Source organism: Dreissena polymorpha, chromosome 16, assembly GCF_020536995.1.
Source record: "Dreissena polymorpha isolate Duluth1 chromosome 16, UMN_Dpol_1.0, whole genome shotgun sequence".
In the NCBI taxonomy this organism is placed as follows: domain Eukaryota; kingdom Metazoa; phylum Mollusca; class Bivalvia; order Myida; family Dreissenidae; genus Dreissena; species Dreissena polymorpha.
Genome location: NC_068370.1, coordinates 21586401 through 21609030, shown reverse-complemented (window position 1 = coordinate 21609030; position 22630 = coordinate 21586401). Strand labels below are relative to the sequence as shown.

Here is a 22630-nt window from a genome sequence, read left to right as displayed (position 1 = left end):
TACATTTTTCCCCTTTTGGGGGGAAAAATTCCCCCTGATTAATTTTTTTTTTTTTTTTTTTAAATGTGTCTCATGATTATTATATCTCAATTCTATTTCAATTTACTCTTGTCAAACATACTTACTCATGAAAAAAAAATGAATAAAGTGCAAACATGTACAAATGTAATAATGAGAAAGTAAGTAAAAAAATCCCCCAAAAGGGAAACGCTGCAAAAATTCCCCCTCATGAGTGTAGCGACCCACTTCCCCTAAAATGGATTGAAGGCCCTGATTTTTAGCTCACCTGAGCGATAGCTCGGGGTGAGCTATTGGGATCACTCACCGTCTGGCGTCCGTCCGTCCGTCCGTCCGTCCGTCTGTCTGTCTGTCTGTCTGTCTGTCTGTCTGTCTGTCTGTAAACAATTTGTAAACATCTTCTTCTACTAAACCATTGAGCCAATTTCAACTAAATTTCATGTGGAGCATCCCTAGGTCATGGGACAAAAGAATTGTTAAAAAAAATTTGATCACATAACCAAGATGGCCGCCATGACCATATATGGTAAAAACCTTAAAAAATCTTCTTGTCAGAAACCGCTCATCAGATTTTCAAAAAATTTCACAGGGATGACCTTTGAAGGCTCCCCTGAAAAAGTTGTTCAAAGAAATTTGATTCGTCAAAAAACATGGCCGCAGGAGCTCGTTGAACTTTGCATGTTTATTCGTTTTTGCCTATTTTGTGAAAACTTTCAAAAATCTTCCACATTTTTTGTCCGATCCTTTCCAAATTTGCACATTGTCTTTATATCAATGAGGACACGAACCCTACAAAAAATGAGCATTATTGGTCCATGAAGTACAGAATTACCTCCCCTTGAATTGAGAAAATGGTGTTAATGCAATAAAGTCCAATGTTTCATCCAATTCTTTCCAAACTTGTAAGGATTTAGCATGTTCAAACAAGGGAAACAACTACGGTTTATGCATGTTCTTTTATTACAGATTTGCCTCCCTTTAATTCATTCATAATCTCATTTTACAGCAGAGATTCCAAATCTGACCTGTAAATGAGCCCCATATTTACTGCCAGTGCTAGGTTACCTTTTCCCATTGATCATTCTTAAGTATTGGTCTGGTAAATGCTGCTTCTGCTACTGCTACTGCTTCTACTACTACTACTACTACTACTACTACTACTACTACTTACTACTACTACTACTACTACTACTACTACTACTTCTACTACTACTACCACTGCTACTACTACTACTACTACTACTACTACTACTACTACTACTACTACTACTACTACTACTTCTACTACTACTACTACTACTACTACTACTACTACTACTACTACTACTTCTACTACTACTACTAGTACTACTACTACTAGTACTACTACTACTACCACCAACCACCACCACCACCACCACCATTACTACTTCTACTACTACTGCCACTACTACCCTGCCACTACTACTACTACTTTTACCACTACTACTACTACTACTACTACCACTAGCTACTACTTCTAATACTAATACTACTACTAACTACTACTACGTCTACTACTACTACTACTACTACTACTACTTCTACGACTACGGACTACTACTACTTCTACTACTACTACTACTACTACTACTACTACTACTACAACTTCTATACTACTACTACTACTACTACTACTACTACTACTACTACTACTACTACTACTACTACTACTAACTACTACTACTACTACTACACCCACTACCACCACCACCACCACCACCATTCACAACGTATTCACACAATGGCTGCTACTACAACTTATAGCCCATATAGGGGGGCATGCATGTTTTACAAACAGCCCTTGTTTCTATGGGAGTTTTAACCACAACTGTTCATGTTTATCTCCGACACATATTTTTAGGTCACCTGTCATGAAGTGACACGGTGAGCTTATGTGATCGTGTGATGTCCGGTGTCCGTTGTGCGTGCCTGCGTGTGTCCGTGCGTCAGTCCGTCAACAATTTGTTTGTGTAGACAGTAGAGGTCACAGTTTGCATCCAATCTTGATGAAATTTGGTCAAAATGTTTATCTTGATGAAATCCGGTTTGGGATTGTATTTGCGTCATCTGGGGTCAAAAACAAGGTCACTAGGTCAAATAATAGAACAACCTTCTGTAGACAATAGAGGTCACAGTTTTCATCCAATCTTTATGAAATTTGGTCAGAATGTTTATCTTGATGAAATCTGGGTTGGTATTTTATTTGGGTCATCTGGGGTCAAAAACTAGGTCACTAGGTCAAATAATAGAAAAACCTTGTGTAGACATTAGAGATCACAGTTTTCATCCAACCTTTATGAAATTTGGTCAGAATTCTTGATGAAATCTGGGTGGGATTGTATTTGGGTCATCTGGGGTAAAAATCTAGGTCAAATAAATAGAAAAACCTTGTGTTGACAATAGAGGTCACAGTTTTCATTCAATATTTATGAACTGTGGTCAGAATGTTTATCTTGATGAAATCTGGATTGGGATTGTATTTGGGTCATCTAGAGTCAGGAACTAGGTCACTAGGTCAAATCATAGAAAAACATTGTGTAGACAATAGAGGTATAGTTTTCATCTGATCTTAATGAGTCAGGTGAGCGATTCAGGGCCATCATTGCCCTCTTGTTTGTAGTGCCACACAACTTTGGTAGTAAATTATCTGATAAAAGGTTTGGACCATATTCAACCAAACTGTTAAGTAATTGGTGTAATGGATATGGTGTCCGCCTAGCGACCGGGAGGTCACGGATTCGATCCCCACCGTGGGAGCGTTTTTTAGATCTCCCCCAAAGACACCAAGTACTGGTTCTAGGCCCAGGAAACGGACTCGAGAGCGTTTATATAAGCCTTAGGCTTTCGATGCAATCGAGCTAAAATAAATAGGTTTAAACTAAGTAATTATTAGTAGTTCTGGTTTAAGTCTCGCGTCATTTAATTGTTGTGCATAAATAAAGGTCATATCACTAATATTTGTGTTTTGCTCTGTGAACAGGGGCTTTACAAAATGCACAGGCTAATCAGGAACAACACTTCACCTAAACTGGATTTTTGCTGAGAAGGGATATCCTGTAAAAGAAAAATACCATAAAAGCGAGAAGTGTGGTCCCTGTTTAGCATGTATGGACAGCACAGGCTAATCTCTGATTACATCTTATACGCACATCCACTAAACCCTCTTTTTCCGAGAGCATGACTCATTTATTAGTCCCCTACCGGTTTCACCGGAGGGGACTTTTGGTTTGCACTCCGTCTGTCTGTCTGTCCGTCACACTTTTCTGGATCCTGCGATAACTTTAAAAGTTCTTAATATTTTTTCATGAAACTTGAAACATGGATAGATGGCAATATGGACATTATGCACGTCATTTCAATTTGTTCCTATATCAAAAATTCTGGTTGCTATGGCAACAAACAAAAAATATTCTGACAATGGTGGAATTTCTGATAATGGTGGAGCCGGTAGGGGACTTTTATTGCTTGGCAATAGTCTTGTTGTTGTTGTTTGCAGTGTGCATGATGATGAGTACATGAGCAAGAAGAACTACTATGGGCAGGCCCACGAGATCAGAGAGAAAGTCACTGACCAGGCCTCCATACTGGTCAATGGAAAGCTGAAAGAGTACCAGGTATGCATGATATAGGCAGACATTCTGTAGTCATGTGGTCATAGAAATCAACAATTGAAAGTAACGGTTGTTAATAAGCGACTGTCCTGTACATTTAATAAATGTATTTTATCAACATTGTTTTATTAAAAAGAAAAGAAAAATCATAGGGAACCTTTCCATTGAACATGACTAATTCATTCAAATTCTACCCTTCATCCCGTTCCTTGTGTTTTCCACAGATCCGGGGCCTGGAATGGATGGTGTCCTTGTACAACAACAACCTCAATGGCATTCTGGCTGATGAGATGGGTTTGGGCAAGACCATTCAGACCATCGGCCTCATCACCTATCTTATGGAGAAAAAGAAAGTGAACGGACCTTTCCTCATCATTGTGCCACTCTCGTATGTGCAACTTGTAATTGGCATCATTTTTGTGCCACTTTTGTTTTTGCAGGCATTGTCACTTTTGTAAGTACGGAGTGGCTTACATACACTGGAAATTGTACATGAGTTAAAACAACAACAATATTCTCTGCGATGAACCCATAGACCAGTAACTGTTGTTCCGAGATTTTCAGCACATTTTTCAAAACCAGAAGTCAAATGCCCCATAGCTGATAATTTTTCCTGGTCCAGATGAAGAATATCATGTTTAAAAAGGCTGGTGACTGGAGTTTTGTGTTTTGGCGTTTATATTCAATGGCTTGCTTATTCGTTGGACAGAAGATCTAGATATAGTCTGCACAGGAAAATCAGGGACAACACTTTCCAAGAAGGCAGTATTTTTTTTAGAAGAGACTTCATTCAAATGAAAAATTCCAAAGAAGCGGAAAGTGCTGTCCCTGATTAGCCTGTGCAGTCTGCATAGGCTTATCTGGGACCACACTTTATGCACATGCGTTAAGCCCAGTTTTCCCAGAACAAGGCTCATGTATCTCTGTACTCTAGGACACTGTCCAACTGGATGCTGGAGTTTGAGAAGTGGTCTCCCTCCGTGGTGAAGGTTCAGTATAAGGGGTCCCCCCAGGCCCGCAAGGCCCTCAGCCAGCAACTCAAGAGCGGCAAGTTCAATGTGCTTCTCACCACATATGAGTACGTCATCAAAGATAAAGCCATTCTCGCAAAGGTTTGTACATGATCCACTGTTTGACATGAGAAATTGGGCCTTTGATAAATTAAAATTGAATTCGTTATAATGTCTTGATATTGTCTTGCGTCTTTGACTTGGGTGTTTTTATTTTTGACTTTGGCTAGTTTATGGGTTAAGTCACTATGGTTCAATTTATAGGTAAAGTATTATAAATCTTTATCTGGCACCTCTGCAAGAGTTATCATTTTATGTTTATAAAATATGTGTCTTGAACAATAACTTGCTCTATTTACAGTAATAATGCAAATGTGAGTTGTTGACAATCTTTTGATTATTTCTTATATTTGCATCTAAAGGCTGACATGTTTGACATTAACGTGGATGAAACTCATCACTATCATGGAGAATGTAGATTATTTTTGTACCAACACTACCGTTAGTGTTTGATGAATAAATATTTTATTTTGATAGCATGCCGTTCTCATCGTTCACATTTATAACATTGTATTGGAGTACAATTATATTTTGAATTGGTGCAAACAATCAATGAGTTTTAATTAATTAACCAAGGTGTAACTCATAAGAACGAGACATGAGTGCCGTCATCCTTGCCTTCACATGTAATGGTACTGGGTTTTTGCCTGCGAGCAATATATCGTTTTCATCCTACTGCCCGCTCTTATTTACCCGTCCGTGGATCAATGATTGCTTTGCCTCGACAGATTCGCTGGAAGTACATGATTATAGATGAAGGTCATCGTATGAAGAACCACCACTGCAAGCTGACTCAGATTCTCAACACCTACTACATAGCTCCATTCCGACTTCTACTCACAGGAACACCCTTACAGGTTGGCAATTAGTTTATAAGTTTAATTTGGATAAAGGTATGATGCTGTTTTCTGTTTATATGTAGCTTATTTGCTGACATACAATGGGATTGGGGCCAGGTAGATTAAGGTCCATGTTACTTAAAATAGAAAAATGGTTTCTGCTCAATAATTTGAGTTTGGATGAAGGTATTATGCAGAAATTTTGTGTGTTAGCTAGCTTACGTGAAGATCTTGCTTTCAAACTTTAGTAAGTTCAACTGAATATTAATTTGTAAAAAGTTGAAAACTTAGTTTTTTGGCATGGTCTTGTCAATATTTTTTTCAATTTTAGGTTTACTTATACTGTATAATTATGATAGTTACTTTGACTTCAAATATGTCTTTGTGGTCATTATATCAAGTGACTGTTATACTGTGTAATACTGTGTAATACTGGCAAGTATATTATGTTACAGAACAAGCTTCCAGAGTTATGGGCCCTGCTGAACTTCCTGCTGCCCAGCATCTTCAAGTCATGCAACTCCTTCGAGCAGTGGTTTAATGCACCCTTTGCCATGACAGGAGAAAAGGTGAGGCAGTATTGGACATTGACATATTGGTAGGGGTTTTTGACACAAGCCCAATTACAATAAGTTCATGATGTAAATCAATTATTTTCATTGCATCTTCTTTCTATATTTTGTGTTGTAAAAGAAGCATGTTCTTCTAGAAGCATATGTATTTTCCTTTTAGGTGTCAAACATTTTTTAATTTGATTTATTATCATTAAAGTCTTCAAAAATGCTAAAAAATACTTTGCACCAGTGAAATGTTTTTTACCAAGCGAGCACAAATACTTACATTATATCTTGCGATCGAAACACTTGTATGAGCATGGGTATTTAAAAATGAGGGTCTCCAGTATTAATGGAGCAACGTCGTGTGAAACAAATGTGTCTTGTATCATCTGCTCAGTCTTTTCAGGAGCTACCCAGTCTGCTATAAAGTCAAGCAAGGTTTCATGGTCTCATTCGAGAAATGCAAAGGCTGGTCTGGGTAGATAGCATATGGCCTAAGACACATTTTTGCATGACACTCAATGGCGGTTCCTGTCCATTGAATAACATAACCGCATGAGGCTTGGCAGTTTTACTTATATGGCTAGAGTAAACCTATTTGAAGACGGAAGAAGTCACAATTTTAACCCTCTTATTGCGAAACTTGATCAGAACGCAAAAACATTGCATATATGTGTGCTGAATTTGAAAATGATAGTTGGTTGTATAAAAACATGGCATCCTGGTGTTATAGCAGTTTGACTTCTATTGTGAAACCTTGTGAACACTGTCTGTTCAGTTCATTGGGGTCTCAGGTGAGCGCCATAGTGCCCTCAGGCCTCTTGTCCATTCCTATGACTGCTGATGTGAGCATGTTCATGTCAGGTTGAGTTGAACGCTGAGGAGTCGCTGCTGATCATCCGTCGCCTGCACAAGGTGCTGAGGCCTTTCTTGCTGAGGCGACTAAAGAAGGAAGTCGAGTCTCAGCTGCCAGATAAGGTACTAAACTGACATTTTCACTTGAAGCTTTGTGTGTTAGGATACATTTCTGTTAACTTACTTATCCTGAGTCAAATTATGATCGTATTGCTGTTGCTGCTGGGGACTTAATATGTTTGGTCAGGTATTCCTAGTTTGTTAGTTATCTTTGGGGTTTGGGGAAATATTTTGAGTCCTCTTAAAGAATATAAAAAAAAGCAACATAAGTCAAGATTTACTTGTTCAGGCCTTAATTGTTAAGGCTTTTGACCACTATTTTACTGGTATTATTTTTTGACAAGTTATTTATATATTTATGCCAACCTTCGAAGAAGAGGGGGTATATTGTTTTGCACATGTCGGTCAGTCCGTCCGTCCATGAGATGGTTTCCGGATGATAACTCAAGAACACTTAGGCCTAGGATCATGAAACTTCATAGGTACATTGATCATGACTGGCAGACCCCTATTGATTTTCAGGTCACTAGGTCAAAGTCACAGTGACTCGAAATAGTAAAATGGTTTCCGGATGATAACTCAAGAATGCTTAGGCCTAGGATCATGAAACTTCATAGGTACATTGATCATGACTGGCAGATGACCCCTATTGATTTTCAGGTCACTTGGTCAAAGGTCAAGGTCATTGACTCGAAATAGGAAAATGGTTACCGGATGATAACTGAAGAATAATTAGGCCTAGGATCATGAAACTTCATAGGTACATCAATCATGACTGGCAGATGACCCCTATTGATTTTCAGGTCACTAGGTCAAAGGTCAAGGTCGCAGTGACAAAAAAACGTATTCACACAATGGCTGCCACTACAACTGACAGCCCATATGGGGGCATGCATGTTTTACAAACAGCCCTTGTTTATTCTTGTGCCAAAACACGAATGTTTGATCCAGGATATAAAACTTGCTACCATTTGCTAGTGTGTAAAGCTGCATGATTTATGAAGTGTGTATATCTGTTGTTTGCAGGTTGAGTACGTACTGAAGTGTGACATGTCAGCCCTTCAACGGTACATTTACCGACACATGCAGAACAAGGGTGTGCTGCTTACTGATGGTTCAGAGAAGGACAAGAAGGTAAACATGGCGCGATTGTGGACAAGTACTTGTAGAGATGATTGATCATGATGTTTTACTTGTAGTTATGTTGCAGATGAAGTTTAATAGGGGTTTATTGGGATCACTCTCTCTGTGTGTATAACATGCAAGCAGCTGATGTGAGAGTGTTTGAATTTGAATATTTTATTGTTGATTTCATCAATACAATTCAGTTTATTATGCAACTATATATCAAGTAAAAACTTTTATTTTATGTTTCGAAAAACAATTAAGTGCACAAAATCTACATTGAAAAACAATTCATCTAATTGGTCCTTTTTCTCATCACTATTTAGGGTAAAGGTGGTGCCAAGATTCTGATGAACACGATCATGCAGTTGAGGAAGATCTGCAACCATCCGTTCATGTTCCATCACATAGAGGAGGCATTCGCAACAGGCCAGGGAGTGTCGGGGGTTGTCACTGGGTACGTAATGAATGGTCATACAATCTTCACATCGTTCATATATGTTCAATGTTCATATCATTGGAATTGTGTGTAGATTATATTTGTCTTGGTATTTTTTTATTATATTATAATTAAATGCTTCTTAATTAACAAGTAAGGATAAAAACTTTGTTTTAGAAGTAGAAAATAATTATTGAAATGTGAGCCTATTAATTAGTTTATACCTAAGGCTATTTATTTTGGCTTGATTGCTTTTAAAGTACTTACTACTTAATTGAAACGCTCTCGAGTCTGTTTCTAGACTAGAACCAGTACTCATTAGGGGACATCTAAAGAACTCTCCCACAGTGGGGATTGCACCCATGACCTCCCGGTCTCTAAGCGGACTCCATATCCATTAGTCACAGGAACAAAAGCTTGTAGTTTGAATGCAAAATGAATTCAATAAATTGAACTGGGAGTTTGGGGTATTATTTAAAGGCCTCTGGTAGGGGGTGGGGTATTAATAAGGGTGGGGACGTTTATAAGGGAATCTTTAGCAAGCATGAATGCACAGTTAATGAAGGTGTGCTTGTGTCTCTTGCAGGCCTGATCTGTACCGTGTGGCGGGCAAGTTTGAGCTGCTGGACCGCATACTACCCAAGATGAAGTCCCAGAATCACAAGGTGCTGCTCTTCTCCCAGATGACGTCCCTGCTCAGCATTCTTGAGGACTACTTCCTCTTCAGGGGATACAGATACCTCCGGCTCGACGGTAGGACCTCGGAGTGGAGTCACAATTAGCATTAGGGAAATGTTAGCTTAAACTGAACGTATCATGTTAGAATACTCAAATGGGACATACCATGATTTTGCTCGTAAAAAAAGCTTATAAAATCTTCAACTGAGGAATTTTTGCTTATTGGAAACATATTTAAGTTTAAAATCTTAACCATGAAACTGCTATAGATCTGAATTGCGTGTATTAAGAAGTTTATGGAAGTGTCCTGTGTAGTCATAACAGGTTTTTAACCAGGTTTTCCGAAGGAAAAAACTGGTTATTAGATTGGCGAATGCGGGCGCGCTGGCTGGCTGGCGGGCGGGCGGAACAAGCTTGTCCGGGCCATAACTATGTCGTTCATTGTCAGATTTTAAAATCATTTGGCACATTTGTTCACCATCATTGGACGGTGTGTCGCGCGAAATAATTACGTCGATATCTCCAAGGTCAAGGTCACACTTTGAGTTCAAAGGTCAAAAATGGCCATAAATGAGCTTGTCCTGCCCATAACTATGTCATTCATTGTGAGATTTTAAAATCATTTGGCACATTTGTTCACCATCATGGGACGGTGTGTCGCACGAAAGAATCACGTCAATATCTCCAATGTCAAGGTCGCCACGACTAAAAATAGATTTAAAAAAAAAACTTACAAAGGGGGTTAATTTTGTTTGTTCATTTCAAAAGTTCAGTTTGAGTTTTCTCCCTTTATCAGATTTTTTTTCACAATGAAAACCTGGTTTTGTGACAATTTTGTCCCTTGTTAAGCCATTAGTCGACTGCATTTCAGACTGACTTCAGTGACCAAATTCCCAAACTGAAGTGGAACACATGGCGTAAAATAAATTATTTGCTTGTTACACAGTGCATTCCAATAATCACATAACAGGGAACTTATTCCTCTTTCAACACATTTCTGAATCCTAAAAGACAATAAACAGTATTTGAGGTTTATCTTCTGATCCAACATATTTCACATTACTGAATTATTCAAAGACGGCCTATATTATGTTGTGTCCAGGCACCACAAAGGCAGAGGACCGTGGAGAGCTGCTGGCGCTGTTCAACAAGGAGGACTCCCCCTACTTCATCTTCATCCTCAGCACCAGGGCCGGAGGTCTGGGCCTCAACCTGCAGACTGCTGACACGGTCATCATATTCGACTCTGACTGGAACCCTCACCAGGTTTGTATGTAATAGTGGGTTTTACTGTAGTGGTTCTGTATGGATGACTGGTCTTATATAGTGTCACTACAGCAGGGATACAGGGTTGCCAGAGGTCTGTATCCTGAATGTTGACATCTTTTCAGAAGATGTCACACTGGCATGATTCCTGTTTGAGAAATGAGATAAACCTTTTGTTTCTTAATTTTATTTGAATGCTTAGGAGTATCAAGATTTATAAAGTTCACTTGAAAAGAAAATTTTAGATTGAAGACAACAAAACATCTTTTGCAAAGACAAACTTGCACTTTACATACGTGATCCATTATGTAACTAGGTCCCAACTTGATATGTAAAATTAACAGTGAAAATGCATTAGCTAAGTTTGATCAGTCAAAACGTATATATTTAAGCTTGATTTTATTGAAACACTCTCAAGTCCATTTTCTAGGTTTGATTTAATGTGTGATTTAGCACTTGACAAGATGACATTATGCATGTGTTTGAATGTCTAGGATCTGCAAGCCCAGGATCGCGCCCATCGTATCGGGCAGACCAACGAGGTGCGTGTGTTGAGGTTCTGTACCGTGAAGAGTGTGGAGGAGAGGATCCTGGCGGCCGCACGCTTCAAACTCAACGTGGACGAGAAGGTCATCCAGGCAGGCATGTTCGACCAGAAGTCAACGGGCTACGAGCGCCAGGTGTTCCTGAAGAATCTCCTGACTCAGGACGTGGAGAGTGACGAGGTTAGCTCGCCCGTTGAGTCCGTAAGTCTGGTAGTAGTAGTGGTGTCATAGCAATAGAGGTACGATGGTTCTGTGCGGTAAGGCAAAACTAGGTTTGTAAATTGTAATGTTTCCTTTGTTGAGAATATAACCTTCATTTTTGTTTTCTTCCTGCTTAATTTAACTCCATTGCACATTTTGATCCCTGTTCTTCAATAAATAAGTACAACTTGTTTGTTTTTCTCAACTTTGATGGTGAAGATCACACTTTTGGTCAAAATGATACTTTGGGGGGGCTTTCAGCACTTACGGTTTCAGAACCTGTTTTATTTTAGTTTCTAGTCTAGCCTTCAGGTACAAAATATGTATCTAGGGATAGCCAAATATATAGCTATATTATGTTCATAGGTTCCAATGAAATGCATGTGCTGGGCCAATCAAAATGAAGGTTTTATTCTTGATATTATAAATGATCTATGATAAAACAAACTACGAATCTTACCCCCTTCTTAACAAATTTGATTTTAAATATGACAATTAAAAGGACTTCACACAGATTTTCTTTTTTATTTGTAATTAAATGTAATTACTAATAAAAAAAGACATATTTGAAATTATGTCAATCATTTGTTTAAACAAAAATAAAGTTAAATATAGTTTTTTGCTTGCATTAGCACCCAGGCCCTAAAGGGAGCACAGTGTACCACACCACCAGCATGTCATAATTCAGGCCTTTGAACTGTACTGTGTATTTTATGCTCCCCGAAAATATTTTCAGTGGAGCATATAGTTGCCAGTTTGTAGTTCCGTACTTCCTTACTTCCATGACACTTTTGCTACCGTTTCTCATAGCACCTTCAATACTTTACCAATTGCTTTCATATTTGGCATGTAGGTACCTTGCATAGACCTCTACCTTTTGATGAGGTTTGAGGTCACTGGGGTTGAGGTCAAGGTCACCAAGGCTAATAATAGACTTCCTTCTGTCACACTTTTGCTACCGTTTCTCATAGCCCCTTCAATACTTAACCAATTGCTTTCATATTTGGCATATAGGTACCTTGCATGGACCTCTACCTTTTGATGAGGTTTGAGGTCACTGGGGTCGAGGTCAAGGTCACCGAGGCTAATAATAGACTTCCTTCTGTCACACTTTTGCTACCGTTTCTCATAGCGCCTTCAATACTTTACCAATCGCTTTCATATTGGCATGTAGGTACCTTCATGGACCTCTAACTTTTCATGAGGTTTGAGGTCACTGGGTCAAGGTCACCGAGGCTAATAAAAGATATTTTTAGGTGTTTATTAACACATACATTGACAAAGCGCATCATTGGGGAGCATCCATCAGTTTCATGGATATTCTTGTTTTCAATATGTTAGTAATATTCATATTTTCCAAATAACACGTGAAAAACATTACATACACTTACTCAATTTATCAAATTGATTGATGATTACTCATTAAAAGTAGGTAAGTATGAAATAGAGGTACGTTTATTCAGCCATATTTAGAAAAACCAACTCCACTAGTATTTCCCCTTTGGTCAGTTTCTTATGGGTAGCATATTAACTTATCTGTGTTCAATACTTACTAAGTATATAATTGTTCACATCATTTCTGCATATTTCTGCCTTAAGTATGAAAGAAGACGAAAGAAAAATTGCTAAAATCAACACTATAACATCAAATGAAGTCACAAAAATAAAGAAAAAGATATTGCTATACTGCAATGTTTGATGTATTAAACCCCAAAAGTATCATCATTGTGTCATTTTGCCCATCTGTGAACAGGTCCCTGATATATATGAGCATAACTCTGTGAACAACTGGTCTTTATGGCTGTGCATAAGGTGTCATCAGAGATTAGCATGTGAAGTATACGCAGGCTAATAAGGGACAACACTTTACACTGTTCTTCTAGAGGAATATCCAGTCTAGGTGGAAAGTGTTGTCCCTAATTAGTCTGTGTGGACTGCCCAGGCTAATCTAGGACGACGCATAAGGCACTTTCATTAACCCATTTATGCCTAGCGTCTAGAAAATAGGCCCTGGCAAACAGCGTAGACCCAGATGAGACGCCGCATAATGCAGGGTCTGCGCTGTTTGCTTAAAGGAATTTCTGTAAGAAAAATTCTACATATAAAAATAAATATACTACACATCCCTAATTTTGGAAATAAATTGATCCAATTTGGAAGGATGGGAGAGTCCACTAGGCATAAATGGGTTAAGCCCGGTTGCCCAGAGAGAGGCATATTTCTGCCCTAGATATCAGTGTGTGTGTCTCATACATGTAGGAGGAGGACGAGGTGCCTGATGATGAGACCATCAACCAGATGTTGGCCAGGTCAGAGGAGGAGTTCAACATCTACCAGGTAACCATGACTACCAGGGCCGAAGATAGGGGATACATGTACAATAGTAGGCTTGGCCCACTGGCTCTAATTAGTTGCTAAAGGTTGCTACTTCAGAATAGCTGGACTGGCATGGTTTTTGTCGATCAGTTTTCTTGACTGAAATCAGCGTGTAATTGAACTAAGGTTTCACTTTCATATGGCATTTTTATCATGTATAATTGTGTTTATAATGCAAGGTGGTGAAGTTTTGCAGGGTCGCAAAATGATATAAATTATCAAAACAACATTTTGCCCATTACTCATGCTTAAATTGGTCATGAGTGAAGAAAAACAATAATAATGTTCCAAAATAAATCGTGGAGCAATTGTCTTCTTATTTGTACCCAACCTCTGCCTATTTGAACCCAATAATCAGTACTATTTCCAAATTTAAATACACTGCATTTTAAAACTTAAAGGAATGCTGAATGTTTGTGTTTATGTAATTTTTAAACACACATTTATATATGTATCTTGCATCATTCGTTATTTACCTGTTAAGGCCAAACATATTTTGTCTCTTACACACTAGCCAATTAATGGCTGTTGAAACAGTGCTTTGAACATTTTATGCTGGAATCTTATTTTTCTGTATATTTAAATATCAGTAATTTTCAGAAATCCATTTTCCCTTTAACAGTTGCTTTGAGAAACGTCCGATACCTGAATTTTTATTCCACAACACCATGTCACAAAATTTGATGATTTGATCCTACAGAGAAACAACAAAATTCTCTCTAAAAAGGGTGTTGTTGATTGTATTACACTGTGCTGCATACATGTTTCACTCTCCCCTGCAGCAAATGGACTTTGAGCGGCGCCGTGAGGAGGCCAAGGCTGTGCCAAGGAAGCCCCGACTGATGGAGGAGACAGAGCTGCCATCCTGGATACTCAAGGATGAGGCAGAGGTACTGCATGACCAGTAAACGGGAATATGAATAGCTAACATTTATGTCCTTCTGATTTAATGGGCTGCTTCTTTGACACTTAAAGCTTTTATTATGGAATTATTTGTTTGAAGGGCGTCTCTTTTAAACAGAAACCCAGTGTAGGCCTAAAGTGTCATCCAAGATTAGCCTTTGTATACCTCACAGGCTAATCTGAGACAACACATTGAGTGCATGTGTATACCTCACAGGCTAATCTGAGACAACACGTTGCGCGCATGTGTATACCTCACAGGCTAATCTGAGACAACACGTTGCGCACATGTGTATACCTCACAGGCTAATCTGAGACAACACGTTGCGTGCATGTATATACCTCACAGGCTAATCTGAGACAACACGTTGCGTGCATGTGTATACCTCACAGGCTAATCTGAGACAACACGTTACGTGCATGTGTATACTTCACAGGCTAATCTGAGACAACATGTTGAGTGCATGTGTATACCTCACAGGCTAATCTGAGACAACACATTGCGTGCATGTATATACCTCGCAGGCTAATCTGAGACAACACGTTGAGTGCATGTGTATACCTCACAGGCTAATCTGAGACAACACGTTACGTGCATGTGTATACTTCACAGGCTAATCTGAGACAACACGTTGCGTGCATGTGTATACCTCACAGGCTAATCTGAGACAACACGTTGCGTGCATGTGTATACCTCACAGGCTAATCTGAGACAACACGTTGAGTGCATGTGTATACCTCACAGGCTAATCTGAGACAACACGTTACGTGCATGTGTATACCTCACAGGCTAATCTGAGACAACACATTGTGCGCATGTGTATACCTCACAGGCTAATCTGAGACAACACGTTGCGTGCATGTGTATACCTCACAGGCTAATCTGAGACAACATGTTGCGTGCATGTGTATACCTCACAGGCTAATCTGAGACAACATGTTGCGTGCATGTGTATACCTCACAGGCTAATCTGAGACAACACATTGCGTGCATGTATATACCTCACAGGCTAATCTGAGACAACACATTGAGTGCATGTGTATACCTCACAGGCTAATCTGAGACAACACGTTGCGTGCATGTGTATACCTCACAGGCTAATCTGAGACAACACGTTGCGCACATGTGTATACCTCACAGGCTAATCTGAGACAACACGTTGCGTGCATGTATATACCTCACAGGCTAATCTGAGACAACACGTTGCGTGCATGTATATACCTCACAGGCTAATCTGAGACAACACGTTGCGTGCATGTATATACCTCACAGGCTAATCTGAGACAACACGTTGCGTGCATGTGTATACCTCACAGGCTAATCTGAGACAACACGTTGAGTGCATGTATATACCTCACAGGCTAATCTGAGACAACACGTTACGCGCATGTATATACCTCACAGGCTAATCTGAGACAACACATTGCGTGCATGTATATACCTCACAGGCTAATCTGAGACAACACGTTGCGTGCATGTATATACCTCACAGGCTAATCTGAGACAACACGTTGCGTGCATGTGTATACCTCACAGGCTAATCTGAGACAACATGTTGCGTGCATGTATATACCTCACAGGCTAATCTGAGACAACATGTTGCGTGCATGTATATACCTCACAGGCTAATCTGAGACAACACGTTGCGTGCATGTGTATACCTCACAGGCTAATCTGAGACAACACGTTGCGTGCATGTATATACCTCGCAGGCTAATCTGAGACAACACGTTGAGTGCATGTGTATACCTCACAGGCTAATCTGAGACAACACGTTACGTGCATGTGTATACCTCACAGGCTAATCTGAGACAACATGTTGCGTGCATGTGTATACCTCACAGGCTAATCTGAGACAACACGTTGCGTGCATGTATATACCTCACAGGCTAATCTGAGACAACATGTTGCGTGCATGTATATACCTCACAGGCTAATCTGAGACAACACGTTGCGTGCATGTGTATATCTCACAGGCTAATCTGAGACAACATGTTGAGTGCATGTGTATACCTCACAAGCTAATCTGAGACAACACGTTGCATGCATGTGTATACCTCACAGGCTAATCTGAGACAACACGTTGCATGCATGTATATACCTCACAGGCTAATCTGAGACAACACGTTGTGTGCATGTATATACCTCACAGGCTAATCTGAGACAACACGTTGCGTGCATGTGTATACCTCACAGGCTAATCTGAGACAACACGTTGCATGCATGTATATACCTCACAGGCTAATCTGAGACAACACGTTGCATGCATGTATATACCTCACAGGCTAATCTGAGACAACACGTTGAGTGCATGTGTATACCTCACAGGCTAATCTGAGACAACACGTTGAGTGCATGTGTATACCTCACAGGCTAATCTGAGACAACACGTTGAGTGCATGTGTATACCTCACAGGCTAATCTGAGACAACACGTTGCATGCATGTGTATACCTCACAGGCTAATCTGAGACAACACGTTGCGTGCATGTGTATACCTCACAGGCTAATCTGAGACAACACATTGAGTGCATGTATATACCTCACAGGCTAATCTGAGACAACACGTTGCGTGCATGTATATACCTCACAGGCTAATCTGAGACAACACGTTGAGTGCATGTGTATACCTCACAGGCTAATCTGAGACAACACGTTGAGTGCATGTGTATACCTCACAGGCTAATCTGAGACAACACATTGAGTGCATGTGTATACCTCACAGGCTAATCTGAGACAACACGTTGCGTGCATGTGTATACCTCACAGGCTAATCTGAGACAACACGTTGAGTGCATGTGTATACCTCACAGGCTAATCTGAGACAACACGTTGCGTGCATATGTATACCTCACAGGCTAATCTGAGACAACACGTTGCGTGCATGTGTATACCTCACAGGCTAATCTGAGACAACACGTTGCGTGCATGTATATACCTCACAGGCTAATCTGAGACAACACGTTGCGTGCATGTGTATACCTCACAGGCTAATCTGAGACAACACGTTGCGTGCATGTGTATACCTCACAGGCTAATCTGAGACAACACATTGAGTGCATGTGTATACCTCACAGGCTAATCTGAGACAACACATTGAGTGCATGTATATACCTCACAGGCTAATCTGAGACAACACGTTGCGTGCATGTATATACCTCACAGTCTAATCTGAGACAACACATTGAGTGCATGTGTATACCTCACAGGCTAATCTGAGACAACACGTTGCGTGCATGTGTATACCTCACAGGCTAATCTGAGACAACACGTTGCGTGCATGTGTATACCTCACAGGCTAATCTGAGACAACACATTGAGTGCATGTGTATACCTCACAGGCTAATCTGAGACAACACATTGAGTGCATGTATATACCTCACAGGCTAATCTGAGACAACACGTTGCGTGCATGTATATACCTCACAGTCTAATCTGAGACAACACATTGAGTGCATGTGTATACCTCACAGGCTAATCTGAGACAACACGTTGCGTGCATGTGTATACCTCACAGGCTAATCTGAGACAACACGTTGCGTGCATGTGTATACCTCACAGGCTAATCTGAGACAACACGTTGCGTGCATGTGTATACCTCACAGGCTAATCTGAGACAACACGTTGCGTGCATGTGTATACCTCACAGGCTAATCTGAGACAACACGTTGAGTGCATGTGTATACCTCACAGGCTAATCTGAGACAACACGTTGCGCGCATGTGTATACCTCACAGGCTAATCTGAGACAACACATTGTGCGCATGTATATACCTCACAGGCTAATCTGAGACAACACGTTGAGTGCATGTATATACCTCACAGGCTAATCTGAGACAACACATTGCGTGCATGTATATACCTCACAGGCTAATCTGAGACAACACGTTGCGCGCATGTGTATACCTCACAGGCTAATCTGAGACAACACATTGTGCGCATGTATATACCTCACAGGCTAATCTGAGACAACACGTTGAGTGCATGTATATACCTCACAGGCTAATCTGAGACAACACATCGCGCGCATGTGTATACCTCACAGGCTAATCTGAGACAACACGTTGCGCGCATGTATATACCTCACAGGCTAATCTGAGACAACACGTTACGCGCAACTGTATACCTCACAGGCTAATCTGAGACAACACGTTATGCGCATGTGTATACCTCACAGGCTAATCTGAGACAACACGTTACGTGCATGCAGTATGCCCCGCTTTTCTAAAGTAAGGCTCATATTTATTGTGTTTCTTTCTCCGACTTTAACAGTACAATGCAACTATGTTATATCGCGGTTCGTGGGGTCCAAAGATCGCGATCACGATATAACCGGCGTGCCAAATAACTGGTCAGGTCATTCATGCATGTATAGGTATGGATTAGCATTGTTTAGCAATTTCAAAACACGCTAGCGCTGATTGGCCGATACGATTACTAAGAAGAAAGTGATTGACAGCTTGCATCATTTCAGTTCAAAGCAAATTTTATAGAGAATGTTGTGAAAGGTGACACGGTAAATTACCTTTGAAGTTGGGCAAGTGGGGTCATTGTTTGTCGCAGTACACAATCTTGAATGTGATGCACAATGAAGGCAAGCAATCTGAACCAAACTGGTGTAATGAATGTCTAATAACACAGAAAATTAAAAGTGGGTGACAAAAATTGGGTCCAAGGCCGACTTGCAATATATTGGACATCGCTATATAACAGAATCCAATATAACGGAGATTATTTCAGTTGAATGTCTGTGCCTTTTTCTGGTTAAACTTAGTAGTTCTTAGTGCAGCCATTAAAGCTGAGGCAATCATTATAATAAATTGCTAGAACAGGGCTTGAGAGCTTGTGCTGATATCCATCACTTTAAGTTGATGCCAAGTACAGAAAGTCCTTAGTTATGTCAGTTATGGAACTTACTGAAAACGGTCCGCAATAGATGGACACTGGCTGTAGAAATGAAATGTTTGTATATGATGTTTCAGGTAGACACTGGCTGTAGAAATGAAATGTTTGTATATGATGTTTCAGGTAGACACTGGCTGTAGAAATGATATGTTTGTATATGATGTTTCAGGTAGACACTGGCTGTAGAAATCACATGTTTGTATATGATGTTTCAGGTAAACACTGGCTGTAGGAAAATGATATGTTTGTATATTATGTTTCATGTAAACACTGGCTGCAGAAATGATATGTGTGAACATGATGTTTCAGGTAGACACTGGCTGTAGAAATGATATGTTTGTATATGATGTTTCAGGTAGACACTGGCTGTAGAAATGATATGTTTGTATTTGATGTTTCAGGTAGACACTGGCTGTAGAAATGATATGTCTGTATATGATGTTTCAGGTAGACACTGGCTGTAGAAATCACATGTTTGTATATGATGTTTCAGGTAAACACTGGCTGTAGGAAAATGATATGTTTGTATATTATGTTTCATGTAAACACTGGCTGCAGAAATGATATGTGTGAACATGATGTTTCAGGTAGACACTGGCTGTAGAAATGATATGTTTGTATATGATGTTTCAGGTAGACACTGGCTGTAGAAATGATATGTTTGTATTTGATGTTTCAGGTAGACACTGGCTGTAGAAATGATATGTCTGTATATGATGTTTCAGGTAGACACTGGCTGTAGAAATCACATGTTTGTATATGATGTTTCAGGTAAACACTGGCTGTAGGAAAATGATATGTTTGTATATTATGTTTCATGTAAACACTGGCTGCAGAAATGATATGTGTGAACATGATGTTTCAGGTAGACACTGGCTGTAGAAATGATATGTTTGTATATGATGTTTCAGGTAGACACTGGCTGTAGAAATGATATGTTTGTATTTGATGTTTCAGGTAGACACTGGCTGTAGAAATGATATGTCTGTATATGATGTTTCAGGTAGACACTGGCTGTAGAAACAGATATGTTTGTATATGATGTTTCATGTAGACACTGGCTGTAGAAATGATATGTTTGTATATGATGTTTCTGGTAGACACTGGCTGTAGAAATGATACGTTTGTATATGATGTTTCAGGTAGACACTGGCTGTAGAAATGATATGTTTGTATATGATGTTTCAGGTAGACACTGGCTGTAGAAATGATATGTTTGTATATGATGTTTCAGGTAGACACTGGCTGTAGAAATGAAATGTTTGTATATTATGTTTCAGGTAGACACTGGCTGTAGAAATGATATGTTTGTATATGTTGTTTCAGGTAGACACTGGCTGTAGAAATGATACGTTTGTTTATGATGTTTCAGGTAGACACTGGCTGTATAAATGATATGTTTGTATATGATGTTTCAGGTAGACACTGGCTGTAGAAATGATATGTTTGTATATAATTTTTCAGGTTGAGCGCTTGACAGCGGAGGAGGAGGAGGAGAAGATGTTTGGTCGCGGCTCCAGGCAGAGGAAGGAGGTCGACTACTCTGACCAACTCACTGAGAAACAGTGGCTCAGGGTGCGTACTACATGCCTGCAAGTATGGCAGTCCCTGGGGCTTGCACTTGGCATCAGTTACCTCATCTTGCTTTTTCTTTTGATTAATTGTACTTTCACATTTTGTAGGGAGGGCATTGTCAAAGGACAATTAACCCCCTACTAGCGAATCAGGCCAGTCATTTCGGTTTTAATCCCCCACCCCCACCATCATTATGTCTGTCTGAATTAGGATCTTGTGATAACTAATGAAGCACTAAGGCTGAGTGAATTAAACTTTGTATGTGGCTGGAGCGCCATATGGAAAGCATTCATGGTCTTTACGTTTTTGTCTTATTATTGATGCTATGGTTACAGAAATATGTAAAAACTGTCCTGAAAAAGAAGTTTAAAGCTAGATTGAAATGACTTTTTAAGTCAATGCAAGACCATTTGGGAATAAACAAGTTATTTAAGATTTTCTGTCCGATATTAATTGTCCTTTCTATGGTTATAACAATAAGTGAAAACTAAGGAAAGTCTGGATCATGTGAAACCTCAAAATACAACTCCTAGATGAAACTCTGTATTTGGATAGAGGTCATATTTGGAATATGGGCACAATTTGTCTTTTTGTTGTCTGTCAAGTATTGTGGTTGCTATTGTTACAAAAATTATAAAAATATAGAGGATATTTGTTGGATTTGGTGGAATATTGATTTTAATTCACGAGTGATCATAGACAAAATATTTTTATATGATCACGAGTGAATTAAAATCAATATTACACCAAATCCAACACATTTTCTTTTCATTTTATGCTTACAAATGATTATTTTTGTATTTTTGCCATTCTGGACAATATAATTCAGCGTTTGGCGCCCCGAAATGTTATTACATGTATGTTTAAGAGAAGAATGAACATTCAATGCAGGGTAATCACCCTTGGTAACATTGGGGGGGGGGGGGGGGGGGTCACATTGGGGAAAACAAAGATATCTAAAAATAGTTCTGGTCAGACAATGAACATTTTCAATAATTTCAACTGTTAATTTTTCACTGCTTAAAACAGAAAAATATCAGTTTTAATTCACTGACATTTCTCTATACACCATCAGAAAGCATAAAATAAACTACAATCTTGAAATTGAAATAACTTAATAAGTACTGAAAGCTTTGTCCAGTAACATAAACATGGTAGAGGACTGCTGTTTTGTCTGTGACAAAGCACTTGTTGCACCAACATTCTTGTACAAAATTCGCTTAATCTTGAAAGTCTGAGAGAGAAAAATAGTGAATCTTATTGCAGGCAATAGAGGATGGAAATCTTGATGAAATTGAGGAGGAAATGCGTGAGGAAAAGCCTGAAAAGAAGAAAACGGGTCGTAAGCGTAAGAAGGCCCCTGATGATCCAGCCCAGAAGTTGAGCCCGGGAGAGACACCCATTAAGAAAAGGCGTGGCCGCCCGCCAGTGGAGAAGCTGAAACCCAATCCTCCTAAAGTGGAGGCCCAGCTGAAAAAATTGCTAGACATTGTGCTTCGATACAAGGATGCGTAAGTAGTTTTGATTTTAACTTTTACACGGAGAAAAACTACTTGTAATTATAGCCCTCCAAATGAAGTTTGAAG

At 39.6% G+C, this 22630-nt stretch overlaps 1 protein-coding gene and 1 long non-coding RNA gene across 3 annotated transcripts in view; both read left to right on the top strand.

Moving 5' to 3' along the window:
• The window catches only part of LOC127862277 (probable global transcription activator SNF2L2), a 76912-nt gene that overhangs the window by 32673 nt on the left and 21609 nt on the right, over positions 1-22630 (top strand). The window contains exons 13-27 of one of the 2 annotated variants that reach the window (XM_052401338.1): positions 3536-3653; positions 3875-4038; positions 4585-4762; positions 5449-5577; positions 6015-6128; positions 6981-7094; positions 8058-8165; positions 8483-8613; positions 9182-9348; positions 10376-10539; positions 11034-11264; positions 13545-13622; positions 14444-14551; positions 20934-21044; positions 22311-22555. In XM_052401338.1, the coding sequence (XP_052257298.1) occupies positions 3536-3653; positions 3875-4038; positions 4585-4762; positions 5449-5577; positions 6015-6128; positions 6981-7094; positions 8058-8165; positions 8483-8613; positions 9182-9348; positions 10376-10539; positions 11034-11264; positions 13545-13622; positions 14444-14551; positions 20934-21044; positions 22311-22555 (2160 nt within the window). Of the gene's footprint in view, positions 1-3535; positions 3654-3874; positions 4039-4584; positions 4763-5448; positions 5578-6014; positions 6129-6980; positions 7095-8057; positions 8166-8482; positions 8614-9181; positions 9349-10375; positions 10540-11033; positions 11286-13544; positions 13623-14443; positions 14552-20933; positions 21045-22310; positions 22556-22630 lie in introns of both variants that reach the window. The other variant, XM_052401337.1, reaches the window with a different exon arrangement.
• Positions 19889-20887, top strand: LOC127862285 (uncharacterized). The gene is made up of 3 exons (XR_008040531.1): positions 19889-20148; positions 20381-20426; positions 20612-20887. It is a non-coding gene; the product is annotated as an uncharacterized LOC127862285 (long non-coding RNA).